The sequence below is a fragment of the Opisthorchis viverrini genome (assembly GCF_000715545.1).
Source record: "Opisthorchis viverrini unplaced genomic scaffold opera_v5_331, whole genome shotgun sequence".
Lineage (NCBI taxonomy): Eukaryota > Metazoa > Platyhelminthes > Trematoda > Opisthorchiida > Opisthorchiidae > Opisthorchis > Opisthorchis viverrini.
Window position 1 is genome coordinate 349,000 of NW_008751977.1, and position 15,703 is coordinate 364,702.

The window sequence follows — 15,703 nt, forward strand, 5'->3', positions numbered from 1 at the left end:
CAAGTTCTTGACAAGTCGCGCACCACTGAATGCGGAACTAAAGCCGAGCAATCAAACACAAGCGATTGGTGTATTGTCAGGCCATATTAATTCGCTGACCTACCTCACTCATGTGTCATCCATATAGAACAATAGAGTACTGGGAACAATTCAGTTTAAGCCAGCTTTTTCACCATACAGAGAAACGCAACTGCCGTAAAAGCTTTTGAAACCACCTAGAAAGTGTCATTACACTCGCTAAACCTGTCATTCCGAAAGCCTTCAGCTACCAACATATGCATTTGTCAGCGCCATGAAACAATGCTGGCATTCGTGCGGTCAACTAGTCAAGTTATTGTATCTGATGACTCTCATACCCAAGTCAGTCAATCTGCGTCATTCCTTGTCAACGCATTTTTAGAATCAGAGAAAGATTCATAAAAGTTAAATATTACCTGATATATATCTTCTTAGGTGACTTATGTGCCCTAGTCCATATAGCTTAATATTTTGAATCATTAACACCTTTTAGGAAAATGCTTGGTTTCAAGTTCCATTAAACAGATCATATGCTGCAATCACAAAATAGGTGGATGTTCAACAAATTAGGGTTCTAGTTGGCCCAATTTCTATTGGATGACGTCAGTAAGTTGTTAATCAACGACAGTTAAAGAGAAAATCGACATCGACATCCACGCACAAAACACCCATTGAGTTTTGATCGCAGAACTCTAGATAATGGTTGTATTGTTTCCCCTCTTAACTAGCCTTCACTTGTTTAAAAAGCTTAATTTTTTTTAAATCCGTCAGTTTTTTTTGCAATTAGAGTGACATCTTAAATTTGGGTATACTTTCCAGTGGCGGACAAATAAAATTTTCAATGTTTTCTATTGGCTAGGTTAAAGCAGCAGCTTTAGTCACAAAATAATTAGTTCATGTGGATTATACATGTTGGTCGTGTACTACAGCCGGTTTCCTCGATAACAATGCGAAGTTAATAACAGTATAGATGACACCACCATTACCATTACAAAACGAAATTTTTAAAGAAACATTCGAAGGCTTCAAAACCAGGTATTCTGTAAAACTGCATTGAGTTTTGTGTCTCTGGATGTAACTAGGCCTACAATATTTAAACTTGGCCACATACACTCAACATTTTCTGCTCGTGACATTTGAAGCATCGGAACAGGGAGTTACACTGTCAATTAATTCTACAATAATTTTTCTCTGCAGCGGATGGTGTGTGGAAGCAATGTAAGCAGTACTCAAAGCATAACAACTAGGCATTAGAAAACTGGTTAATTTTGCGTTAAACTAACGTCGCGTAAATTCTCGCATCATCAAGTTTCTAAGCATTGTACCTGGTCCCCACGTCAATAAAGCAAAATCTTGCGCGTATACTATTATATATATATATTATATTATATATTATTGGCATATTTTCCGGAATATTTTGTTCAAAAGTTTTTAACTTCCAGCTGTCTTGGCTGTATAAAAACCGGAGGACACGCGCGCTGTTACAGCTTTTCTGTTGGAAACCGAAAATTGTGTTTAAGAACACTCACCAATAATGCACCCAATTATCAAGGAGAATACAATATAAATAGCTTCCAAACCCCCTTGTCATATATTATAATAATGGTTACATATATAATATATATGTTACATTATATTTTATTTATATATTATAATTATATTTGGATTACACTCACACCCGTCGCTGTTTTATGACTTCTAACACAAGCTCATACTAGCACAAAATAACCAGCGACTAAAGGCTTGGGGCCCTTCCTGTGTTCAAACTGTGACTGAGTTTTGAGCGATATGTAATTATTCGAACCAAACTACAACCATTTTCGCAGATTTCTGGAAGTTATTATCTTTCATCGTAAAAAAACCCAAACGGCCTTATTAATCATTGGTTACGATAATGCAAGCATTGAACATATCGTGTCGACTATACATGAATTAAATCGCCGTACCCGGGCGTACTTATTTTTCAGTTACCCATTTAGAAAAGCACGACATTCGCAAGAAGAAATAAATAAAATTGGGGAGTGACTTCTAAACTAAGGCACGAAATGAAAACGCAGAATACTGATACAATTTTCCAGAAAACCAACACATTCACCACAACAACAATCAAAATATAGATCACTGAACAGAAGTTGAATAAATAAATTAAGAACATCAACATATTATGTGAAGTCGGATGACTTTTAGAATTGAATTTGTGGAAAAAGTGCAGTCGTTCGGGGCCTCCTCCAAAGGATTTTTGATGTCAGTAAAGTACTTATCTGACTCTCAGTGCCATAACAATGGAGATTAATATTCTGCACAATCTAACTAAATTCGGTTAACCTATCTGAAATTTGGGTTGTCTTTGTTCTGATGTAAGCTATTGTGGACGGCAGTTTTTACGGCAAACAACGTATACAGTGCGAGGCCAAAATTAATAGGAGTTTGTACGTTTGGAAACGACAACTGATAGCATCCCAAAGCACCAAGTAAGGACCTATATTTATGTCCAAATAGGGGAAGCAGAAGAGGACCTGGAAACCCGATCCACATTGCCAAATGCTGAAACACTTCTACGATAGCAAGAAGGAATTGATTATGGTGTAAATACGGATGGTCTTACTAGCAAGATTATTCTGCCTCGTATGGAACAATTTCATATTGTTCCAAAATCAGGTGTCAAATTCGGAAAACCCATATGTTCTGTTCACAACGTCACTTAAGCTTTGTACAGACAGTTTCCTCAGTTTGTTTTAAAAGTATAAAACTGAGGTCTCAGACAATATGACTTTAAAAGCCCCATATAGACGTACTTAGTTCAAACGTTTTAAACCTGTACTGTTTGCTAAATTTAAGGATGAAACTAAGGCTAAATCTCACTAAAAAGTAGACTTTTCGTCAATTGTGTCGCAAATCCTAAATCTAAAAAGATTAACTGAAAGGTCGTTACGGTCCAAGTCTTCCTTTTAGACTTCTCAGGAACAGATGGAGTAGGACAGTAGTATTCAAAGGTGCGATAAGATTTTAGGGTTTTTGCAGTCAACTCACGGAAAAAAACTGAAGAAATAGTTGACTTGAAGACAGATTAAGGCAACACAGACTAAAATTATTTATCAGCTTGCATTTATCAGCCAATTGTTTGTACATTTTTTCTCATTTGCCACGACAAATGTGCGCACCCACGACGACCCCCACAAAAATTCACCACAATTAATTGTTGGTCTGCCTGCAAATTTCTTCCTCATAGAGAACTAAAATAAACATTAGTCAAAACGTCTGTTCCTTGAAGTGTTTTTCAGCAAATTTTGTCATAATGTATTTGGCACTCACTTACTGTGTAATTACTGCTCCCAAGCGTAGCTGAACTAAAGTCACAAACCAATGACTCAGGAACTACCTTCTATTCCTACCAGATTATAACGGATACCTCAAAAAGTCAGCAACGGATAGAAACAGGTAAGTTTAATCTAAATTGTTCTTCTGCATTAAGACTTCGGTCTCCGTACAGTGATGGCAAAATCAGTTTTCTGTGGTGCTTATACAAACGAGACAAATAGTGGACTATATTCAAACTCTATGCATGGAAGACTATTTCAATAAAGGCTTCGAGAAAACTGTATGAAAATAATAAGTTCCTCAATTCTAATGGACGTCTGGAAGGAAATCTCACATAGTTTCTTATTCTACCATCTTCCACTCCTGCAGAGGTCTGGGTAAGTGGAACACGTTGACAAGTCTAAAATCCCCGTATTATTTAGTCGTGAAGTGTATCATGAAGGTAGGAAAAGTCCTTTTACTTTCTACTACAGACAACGACAAGAATTTTTCAAATTTTAGCCAGCCCTTGCGGAAAATTAAAGAAGTTCTGTACAGCTTCCTTATTCATTTCGGAAGTTCTCGGTAATGCACACGCCAAGAAGCTTAAGTGAGTCTGAAAATTACAACCTACCGGGAAAGAGCCAGAACAATTGATCATGCGGCTACGAGCTGCTGATCAGAAGTATAATTAACTTGCAACCACATGATATACAGCAGCGCCGCTCATCCTGCAGTTACCGGATTCACACCATGTAGTCACAAGTGTTGAAAGGCACTTTGAGCAAACCAATTGTCAAGTGGAAGTTTTACCGATATGGAGAATTTCATTTTTCAACCACCAGCCAGCCGACTCAAACCGAATATGAACAAACTAAACGGTGCTTCTTTGCTTTACTCGCAGGACAAAATGCACACTAAAAATCGGAAAGTTTGATTGCAGATCACTATTGCGGCTTTTGGTAAAACAAAATTCAGCAGCCGGCCTGGGTTGTGGGCTACAAAAATACCGGTATTAGTGATGGAAGTTTTTCATATTTTAACAAAGCAACCTTGAAAAGTTAATTGTCATTCCTGATGAGAAAAACATGCGCACATTTTACCTGGGTAGATGAGTGGTTTAACATATCAAACGACTACGCAGCTTCAGTAAAAATGATCAAAGCATGTCAAAGCGAACATTTATACTAACACTGAAACAGTAGTTGGAACAACAGAAATTTGATCCGATTTGTAACCGTATGACGAATCATGGGAAATCTTTATTCTAAAACATAGTATTCAAGCACATTTTGTACGCATAGACGTCTTGCGGACTGCCAAAAATTTTCGGACATTCTATGTACCTTACAAACAAAGTGAAAGCCCACAAAAAGTCACAGTGCCCCATGGATGTTCAAAAGGTAGGGGTAAGAAACGCGTGATAAATTAAAAATTCAAATGTCAAAACAATCGGGCAACAACGAGAATCCATATATACTTAAATATAATAAACATACCTGCAGAAAAAGTTTAAAACCCCGATTAAACTGAAGCAGATGGATTCAGAATTTACGAAGGAACATCTACATTGTTCGCAGGGGATATAAGAAAATACCATAGACGTAGAACCCCATTAGGCAGAAGCCCACGGAGAGGGTCTAAAAAACGTCACATAATAACAGGTATCAAAATTAAACAGATAGAAAATTTACAAAAAATACATCCACATTTAAGACAAAATCTGGGGAAACAATAAAAGAAACGAGAAACACATGCAGAAAAACGCACCAGCCGCATGAAAGGAAAACCAACACACTACTAACGTCAAACAACGATCAAGAAAATAAACGAATTGCAACGATGTATAAATACAAAGTGATAAAAATGAAAAGGTTTCATCCAATTATAAATTAAGCATGAATGCCATGTAAAAATTCATTGATAATAGACCAAACATCCACGTAATTTACCACATTAATCCTTCTAAATGTGCAGCCACCCCAAGTCCTCCAGTCCAAGTGTAAGTAAACAATAGGCTTTTACTAAAATACGTTTTCCAGGAGCGTTAAAAAATTCCGGAAAAATCAATTACAAAATCTGATGAAAAGCAAAAGACTACCGAAATCTAATAACCAACAATAATTTATAAACGTAGAGAGAGCTGAATATATATAAATGAACAAATATAAATATATATATTGTCCAAAGTCACTAGGAATAAGAGATTCGAAGAAAATAACCAGAGAAAAAAACAATTCAAGAAGAAAAACAAAGCATTAAACAAAATATTTCATCTCATTCAAAATGAAATCAGAGATTTAAGATTAAATGACACACCTCGTTCATAACCCAACTAACCTGTATTCCTCTGGTTCTTTCACAGAGCGCAACGTAAGCTAAGTTAATGGTATTGCATAGATTTCCGTTCGTCTTCACGATCATTCGAATACTGTATTTGAACATTGACATAACCCCCTAATCACTAGCAACTGAGCATGAGACGCATATCCGATTTTCCACCTAATTTATCAAATTATTCTTTTTACACTGCAGCCGCCGAAAGTCGTCAATTCCAACCGTAAGTTATCATTATGCTTTCACCATAATCTGTCTTCTCACAGCGTTAATTGACTACTGAACTCGAACATTCAAATTTACTTCCATTATTCAAGAGCCAGATTAAATTCGTATTGTTTTATCTGGCTCTTGTCACAAACGTATCCGTAGTGTGTACGATGCTCCAAGATAAAATTTATCACAACGGTAAACGCGGCGCAATAAATACGGTATGTCACGCTGGGAATGCATTTTTAGAAAAGCATTCAGGGGGAAATATATGGCCGCCCACACAGTGAACTAATGAAGCCACCCATGCAGTTGCAAACTGATGATGTCTCCGAGGACGGACATAGAACTGGAGCAGGCAGATACTTACGCTCCGACAACCGGCCAACGTATCAACAATTCCAAATCACTCTTCCATCAAAATAGTTGTCGTGAAGTAATGTGCGTCAATGCAGTGTCAACAGATTTCTGACGTAAGATAAAAGCCAAATCTCGAAGAAAATTTCGTAACATGCAAGGGATTTATTAAGGATTTTCGTCATTTTCGTTTTTGCTTGAGCACAGCTGCGTGAAACAATGATCTATCACAGTGATAGCAGCAATCATGGAGTGAGAAATTTTGGGTGAGAAGTCCAGACCGACGAAACACACGGGGACAGGACTTTAGGTGGAATTGTTCTGTATATGTTTTAATAAAATTATCAAGGTCTTTTCATAATAGTTAATGGTAGAGGCCTGTTCAACTGGCTGCTTGCGAATACTTCCAAACAAGTGTTGCCGCCGATAACGGAGTCTATTTGAATCTTCACGAGATACTACAAGTATTGGTGGATCAAGCAATTTACAAAATGGCCGGAATATATAAACCTTGCTGTACCCGGCAGAATATAGCGAAATATGAACCTCACCTCGCAGGCTGAGATGCCAGAAAATCTTCCTCTTGTCCCTCTTTGAAAACTCCCGGCTGACCTGGAGCTACATGCTCCCCTCGTCTGCAGCACAAACTTCGTCCAATCTGGATTTTCATTCGTACCGCGGGATTGGTCCATCAAAATAGTTGTCGTGAAGTAATGTGCGTCAATGCAGTGTCAACAGATTTCTGACGTAAGATAAAAGCCAAATCTCGAAGAAAATTTCGTAACATGCAAGGGATTTATTAAGGATTTTCGTCATTTTCGTTTTTGCTTGAGCACAGCTGCGTGAAACAATGATCTATCACAGTGATAGCAGCAATCATGGAGTGAGAAATTTTGGGTGAGAAGTCCAGACCGACGAAACACACGGGGACAGGACTTTAGGTGGAATTGTTCTGTATATGTTTTAATAAAATTATCAAGGTCTTTTCATAATAGTTAATGGTAGAGGCCTGTTCAACTGGCTGCTTGCGAATACTTCCAAACAAGTGTTGCCGCCGATAACGGAGTCTATTTGAATCTTCACGAGATACTACAAGTATTGGTGGATCAAGCAATTTACAAAATGGCCGGAATATATAAACCTTGCTGTACCCGGCAGAATATAGCGAAATATGAACCTCACCTCGCAGGCTGAGATGCCAGAAAATCTTCCTCTTGTCCCTCTTTGAAAACTCCCGGCTGACCTGGAGCTACATGCTCCCCTCGTCTGCAGCACAAACTTCGTCCAATCTGGATTTTCATTCGTACCGCGGGATTGGTTAGCTCCCTACAGAGACTGTCTAAACGGACTGAACACTTCACAAGTGGGATGCAGCCGATCTATTAGCCTTTCCGTTTCACTGAAAAACACCATTTCAGAGCAAGCAAGAACGTGGCGGAACAGATCACAGTACCAAAAACCTGAGGGATTTATTATTTTCGTCATTTTCGTTTTTGCTTGAGCACAGCTGCGTGAAACAATGATCTATCACAGTGATAGCAGCAATCATGGAGTGAGAAATTTTGGGTGAGAAGTCCAGACCGACGAAACACACGGGGACAGGACTTTAGGTGGAATTGTTCTGTATATGTTTTAATAAAATTATCAAGGTCTTTTCATAATAGTTAATGGTAGAGGCCTGTTCAACTGGCTGCTTGCGAATACTTCCAAACAAGTGTTGCCGCCGATAACGGAGTCTATTTGAATCTTCACGAGATACTACAAGTATTGGTGGATCAAGCAATTTACAAAATGGCCGGAATATATAAACCTTGCTGTACCCGGCAGAATATAGCGAAATATGAACCTCACCTCGCAGGCTGAGATGCCAGAAAATCTTCCTCTTGTCCCTCTTTGAAAACTCCCGGCTGACCTGGAGCTACATGCTCCCCTCGTCTGCAGCACAAACTTCGTCCAATCTGGATTTTCATTCGTACCGCGGGATTGGTTAGCTCCCTACAGAGACTGTCTAAACGGACTGAACACTTCACAAGTGGGATGCAGCCGATCTATTAGCCTTTCCGTTTCACTGAAAAACACCATTTCAGAGCAAGCAAGAACGTGGCGGAACAGATCACAGTACCAAAAACCTGAACTGGTCTTCCGTCCTACTCAAATAAACAAAATCTCAACATACCCCTGAACCGAACACATCTGACAATACAACTGAATATCAAGACGTATACAAAAGCTATGCAGATTCATAGGCCAGCGTCAGTTGCATCGACCAGTAACTGCGTTCACCCGGTCGCCTGCTGTTACGGTAATATATACGCAATGACACAAAGACAAGGATTGTTTGACCAAGGAACTACACTAATCAATGTATAACACCCAATAATATGTGTCAAGCTAACTCAGAAGCTTCAAAGAAATAAACAAATCGGAATTATAGCCCATTCACACCGCATTCCAACAGCATCTCACTCTTCAAAAAGTGAAAAATCCCCATCAGACTTTCACGTACCGTGTCCCAACGAAATGCGAATTGATGTACGCGATAAAACATTGTTCAGCAGGCAATCCATCGTCATCCAGAATGCTTGCTATTCAGTGCATCTCACAGNTCAGCAGGCATCCATCGTCATCCAGAATGCTTGCTATTCAGTGCATCTCACAGGCACACCAGTCCTGATTGGATCAAATTTCAGACACAAAACAAAATCCACTCCCCAAGGCACAGTTGCGCAACACCACTTCTGGTTGAGGCAAAAATGAGCTTACCACCATTTGATTCCCTCTTCAATTTCTGTTCCTACCACGTTCACTAAATGCTTGCGACAAAAGCCAACTCCACAAAACGTTCCCTCGGCTATAACCCGCATCACTCCGCGATTGTTAATTCCCACAAAAGCCTCCACGTGGGTGAAAGGAAAATGTAATGTAGGAGGAAGGTCCTACTGTGCACTAAGTCAGAATCACACAAACTGCGTGACGCTTCCAAACAGGCATCATGAAGAGGTCAACAATACAACTCTACAGAAACAGGCGTACGCAAAATATACATACACACATACACGCACCTATATATGTGCATATGAAAGAGATTCTAATTAACCTTAGTGCAGACATTCTTGTGCAAGGCGTGGAGCACAATTCAGCGTATGTTTCCAGAAATGTTCCAGAAACATCCTCTATTCTTGTAAAGTTTGGTATCTAATCGTATCCACCAAAGTTACGCATCTGATAATCTGAAGGTATAGATTCGTACCACCTAGAACGTCAAAACCAAAAATGATTAGGAACGAACAACTCACCTGCAATTTTACGAATAAGGTCTATAGAACATATGCAAAAGTGAATAATTTAGTTGAAGTAATTGAATTGAATTCAGTAGAATTAAACCAAACATTTCCTTTTATTCAAAGTGTTTACTTTGCAATCGTAGATTCATGAATGATCGAACGATACACCCCGTTCTTAACCCAACTAACCTGTATTCCTCTGGTTCTTTCACAGAGCGCAACGTAAGCTAAGTTAATGGTATTGCATAGATTTCCGTTCGTCTTCACGATCATTCGAATACTGTATTTGAACATTGACATAACCCCCTAATCACTAGCAACTGAGCATGAGACGCATATCCGATTTTCCACCTAATTTATCAAATTATTCTTTTTACACTGCAGCCGCCGAAAGTCGTCAATTCCAACCGTAAGTTATCATTATGCTTTCACCATAATCTGTCTTCTCACAGCGTTAATTGACTACTGAACTCGAACATTCAAATTTACTTCCATTATTCAAGAGCCAGATTAAATTCGTATTGTTTTATCTGGCTCTTGTCACAAACGTATCCGTAGTGTGTACGATGCTCCAAGATAAAATTTATCACAACGGTAAACGCGGCGCAATAAATACGGTATGTCACGCTGGGAATGCATTTTTAGAAAAGCATTCAGGGGGAAATATATGGCCGCCCACACAGTGAACTAATGAAGCCACCCATGCAGTTGCAAACTGATGATGTCTCCGAGGACGGACATAGAACTGGAGCAGGCAGATACTTACGCTCCGACAACCGGCCAACGTATCAACAATTCCAAATCACTCTTTCATCGTGAACCACTGTGTGTCATTGTTGTCCTATGTTTTAGTATTTTCTTTATGCGAAAACTGTTTTCTATTTGTGCGGTTTCTACTCTTTGTACACAGTTGTTTCGAAGCAATTTGTCCCGTCTGTATATTCGGATCGCTCTCAGGCGCAGAGAATCTCCCGTAAATGTTCCAAATATCCAAATTAGTATACTTCACTTTATATGTTCGGCGCCTTTCAGTGGATGTTGTCAAGCTCAACAAAGCTTTCCGAGTCAATCCTGATTACCTTAACTACCTAAGGGACAGAGTACTTCAACCCTGAATTCCTTCTATCTTGAGTCGGCAAATGAATTTTCCATCGACTGAACAACCCCTGTTCATTACACTCTAGGCACAAAGGCAATTGAGAGAACCATATTTTCCACACCCATCTCTAAAATCTATGTTCGAATTGCATTTGTTGGGTTCAGCATTCGCGGTACATCCGAACTTCGTCTGCTCCGTAAAAGTCTTATCATACCATCTACGTTTTGAAGAGACTGTGGCAAATGGTTTTTCCCCGTGTCTATTCTCATATTGGTCTTGACAGATCACTGCCGGCTTTCCATGCTCACGCTAGCAGTTTGTTGGTACCACGGTCTACCTTTATAAAAACATTATTTTTGTTTCGAAAAAGCGACGATATCGTATAGGGTGGGTAAGAGTATTCATTTAGAGACCATATCGTCTTGGGGTACGAAGTCAATCATCCCCTAACGAAGAATTTTTGAGGAACAGAACACGCATTCCGTGTTGCCACATATTTCTGGAAGGTCGCAAAGTTTTAGTTCTTGTCAGAAAACTCAGAGACAACCTCGACAATTCACGTCCTACTTTCATTCCAAACACCATACTACTTTTCGAATCCAATGAGTTCTGATTTTTGCGCTCTGATTATTGGTTTCTATGCTAGACCAATGGCGATGGTTCGTCTTTATGGTAAATCAGGGTGACATGATTAACGGACGTTAGTTTCAAAATTAACCCACAATGGCGAAGGCCATAGGACAAGATTTCATCACAAAGGAGTAAATAATATACTATGACCACCCAAACAACTGAGAGTGGGGTTGTAATTGAGCTAACAGAGTGTGAAATCCAGTAGTGGAACTGGATAATCTGGCATCTGATTTACATAGATTACCTGCGAGCCTCATCAACTGAGTGCCACTCTCTGTTTGGTGCCTTTCTGTTCTCTCAAGTCTACTGGAGGGAGTTTCCTTGTACAATTCCTTTACATCTCATCCTCATCCTACTCCGCGTCCAATAAGAGTCTACAAATTGTTTGATTTACTGAAAATATTTAACTTGCAAACTTAAAATGATCCACTTTTAACCCAATTGACTCGCATCTCTCTGATTCTGCTGCAGAGAACCACGTAAGCTATATATAATTTTCCAAGCTAAATTTCGGTTGGATTTTCCACTGAAATTGCGGGTGCAAACGTAAACCCCACAATCTGCATTCTTAGACTAGATGTTCTTATCTTCAATCCGTTGCAGAATCGCTTTAGTTATACTCATTTCTGCAAGCAACAAAAATATACCCTCCGAGATTTTGTGTGGTGCATGGCGAATTGATATTCTTCTGACAATGCTTTGATGAGAACGCGATGCGCTTGAATACACTTTGGACATTTTCGCTGATAAATAGCATTTAGTTGTTGGTAAAAACAGGTACGGTTTAACAAGCATTTTAAACTCTTAAGCGCCCTGTAATAAGCGATATTTGCCGCAGAAAACGCCGAGCTATTTTGAACTTTCAACTTTCATGAGTCCATCACCTAGTTCCTATGTTAAATTAAGGCAAGCTGCTATGCATAATGTTGTCTTAAATATATGATAATTTGAGCCATATTATTCGTCAAGTAAACAGACTGCCAGGGACAGAAAATGCTAAATCAGTCCGCACTCCATATCAGAGCAATTTTTGTTAATCTACAGAAGTTTTATAAATCATCATTGGTGAATAAATCTCCAGTGACAAGACGTAACTCTCCATTTGTCATGTGTTAGCACAAACCCTTATATTTCAGCGCTGATTATGGTACTGGGAAAACAAATGTGTAGATCAATGTCGTCATACAAATAGCCTCTTGTTGGCTATCATAGTTGCATCAGTGTTTACGGGTTCCTCGATTGATACTGCCTGCATACGTAATTGCAAATTCCTCGCAATCTGTGCAGACCCATTCATTGCAAATCATCTAGACATTCGCACTTGTATGTACGCATCGCCTTTTGTAGCAATAATTTAAGCGACATACATGTAAATGACTAGAGATCGTCGTGCTAAGTAGAGTCCCAACAAAACCGCTTGTATCACTACTTTGGTGCAAGTATGGTATTTCACTAAATATCATAGTAACGATCATCCCCTTTAGATTGGCTTGGGGTTTGTTGGAATGGTGTGTTAAAATGGGCAGCAGGAGTGAATCATTTATGAAAAATCCTGTAGCTAAAGGGACTAAATAAAACCAAATAAAACCGGCCTGGACATGCATCCTCCGTCCGAGAACAGTGGCATAAGCGTTGAGGAAATTGTTTACGTTTATCCATGATCCAATTATGATTTATGTTCAGTTCAAAAGAAATATATCGGTCTTATAGGTGAACCGTTGAGGGAAGCTGCCCAAGCGGAAGCCCAGAACAGGTAAGATTATTCAAAATGTCAACTATTATCAACACAAATGAGCCCACCCAAAAGATCTCAGTCATAAACAGAGCAAAATTATTAGCCGAAGTTCCATATTTCAAGCCATAAATAACTTTTATCCAAAATATATTATCCTCTGTTGGTTACTCCTCTCCCTTCCGAGCACTTTTCACGCACACAAACTATCATGTGATAATCTGGTATACAACCAAAACACTTGGTTATCATCACAGGGTTGTTTTCTAGCGTATTTCTTTGTAGAACCATCTACTAGCGCCTATTTAGTATTACTGTTTGGTGTGAACTCAGCAGTTCCGAATATTTGGAATTCTCTGGCCCTAGTTGAACTAAGTATATATTACTTTTTATTTAAAAATCTACCTCAAAATTTAACAAACTTTAGTTTGCTCTTCTATTTCAATCACTCGTCATGAAAACGTAACCTTTTACAGTAAAATGGGCCGAAAAATGGAGGACCACTCACTGTATCGTAGAATTTATAAAGAGCTTATGTGCCAGCCGCTCTTCGTTTAGATTGCATACAAACTGGATTTTTGGCGTTTTCATCATGAACTATTTGGTGAGGTTGTTATGGTTAATTCTGCAGCTTACGCTAGATGTGTCGCACTGCAGTTCACCATAGCGTCACGTGTGCAAACGTTAGCTTAACTACTGATTTTTCCATGTTGATGGGCGAACTGTGGACGGTGTATTGGTAGTTTCGCCCACATTGCTAGTTTAATTAAGTCTGAGATTGTCGCTCAAACTAGCTAGTACAATCAACTAAACGGCGAATAACTGACTAAGGCATAGGATGCAATGGCATCCACAACCCTGCTGCTTCATGTAATAAAGGGTGCCATCAATTCGGCGACGTTAATCACACTAGCTCAACTGAGTATGTCCCAGACATCTGTAAATCTAATTCGGTCCCCATATTCATATACCTCTGGGACTGTGAGAATGTGCGGTGAGCTCTCTAGAAACCACCCTTTGAAAACATCATAGAGGCTGGAAATCTGCAACTCCCCGGTGTTTAAATTATTGCTGGTAGAAACCTTGTCGATAAGGAGTAGACAGACAGCATCTCCCTCATCTTCGGGGACAACATCAGAGAAATAACCCTGGTAAATAAACTGAACACTATTATACCACCGTTTGCCACGCATCTGACAATACACCTTCAAAAGTCAACGCTACGCTTCAGGAATTGAAGGTTCTGAGGCCACTACAATCGAAATAGGACCCAAGGAGCTTTGACGAAAGTGTGTCTAATCAAGTTTGTGTATGAATCTCAAATGCACGAATGGCGTTCGCTGGGGCCCATTAGCCGCACAATGCTCTCAGCTGCAAAGCCTTTTTGAGTAGAGTAAAACTTTCGCGCCAAAATGTTGCACTTTGTTGCGCATGCGCTCACACCAAAAACCATCCTAATCTACGTTTATATTTTTGCAGCTCACCAAATTTCATTGTCCACTAAAGCAATCATACCTCTGGCGGAAAAGTCTGGTGGAACAAATCCTCAGCAACGCTGAGAACCCGGAATGTCTAAATGAGGCTCAAAAGTTTAGGCTGGTACTTTGAACTCAATTGTCCGATTGCTTTAGTCCAGGGCGGAAAAGTGGAACAAATCCTCAGCAACGCTGAGAACCCGGAATGTCTAAATGAGGCTCAAAAGTTTAGGCTGGTACTTTGAACTCAACTCAATTATTGCTTTAGTCCATCTGAAACACCTTATGGCTTTCGAAAATTCAATTCTATCGTGCGAATAACAAGCGTTACTTTTGCTAATTGACGCTATTTGTGGCGTCAAAAGAGAATGACACTGGGTCTTGTTGGTCACGTCTACCAGGCTGCAGTGAAATCTGTATTGTCGTATGGTTGCGAGGTACCACTTCAGCAGAAAGATGGTATCAGGAGTCTCCGGGTTTGGAAGACCAATGGCTCAGAGGCTTTGCAGGTGTCGAATGGCCCTTACAGATTCCTAGCGAAGCGACTGGGAGACGGGTATCTATTTCAGCAGGAAATAACTTTTATCCAAAATATATTATCCTCTGTTGGTTACTCCTCTCCCTTCCGAGCACTTTTCACGCACACAAACTATCATGTGATAATCTGGTATACAACCAAAACACTTGGTTATCATCACAGGGTTGTTTTCTAGCGTATTTCTTTGTAGAACCATCTACTAGCGCCTATTTAGTATTACTGTTTGGTGTGAACTCAGCAGTTCCGAATATTTGGAATTCTCTGGCCCTAGTTGAACTAAGTATATATTACTTTTTATTTAAAAATCTACCTCAAAATTTAACAAACTTTAGTTTGCTCTTCTATTTCAATCACTCGTCATGAAAACGTAACCTTTTACAGTAAAATGGGCCGAAAAATGGAGGACCACTCACTGTATCGTAGAATTTATAAAGAGCTTATGTGCCAGCCGCTCTTCGTTTAGATTGCATACAAACTGGATTTTTGGCGTTTTCATCATGAACTATTTGGTGAGGTTGTTATGGTTAATTCTGCAGCTTACGCTAGATGTGTCGCACTGCAGTTCACCATAGCGTCACGTGTGCAAACGTTAGCTTAACTACTGATTTTTCCATGTTGATGGGCGAACTGTGGACGGTGTATTGGTAGTTTCGCCCACATTGCTAGTTTAATTAAGTCTGAGATTGTCGCTCAAACTAGCTAGTACAATCAACTAAACGGCGA

At 39.5% G+C, this 15,703-nt stretch overlaps 1 protein-coding gene across 1 annotated transcript in view; it reads right to left on the reverse strand.

Moving 5' to 3' along the window:
• T265_09947 (hypothetical protein) overlaps positions 1–15,703 on the reverse strand; it is a gene marked incomplete at both ends in the record, with an annotated part of 88,181 nt that overhangs the window by 37,558 nt on the left and 34,920 nt on the right. The window contains 2 exons of the mRNA XM_009176177.1: positions 9,516–9,536; positions 13,939–14,115. Coding sequence (XP_009174441.1) covers positions 9,516–9,536; positions 13,939–14,115 — 198 coding nt within the window. The remainder of the gene's footprint in view (positions 1–9,515; positions 9,537–13,938; positions 14,116–15,703) is intronic.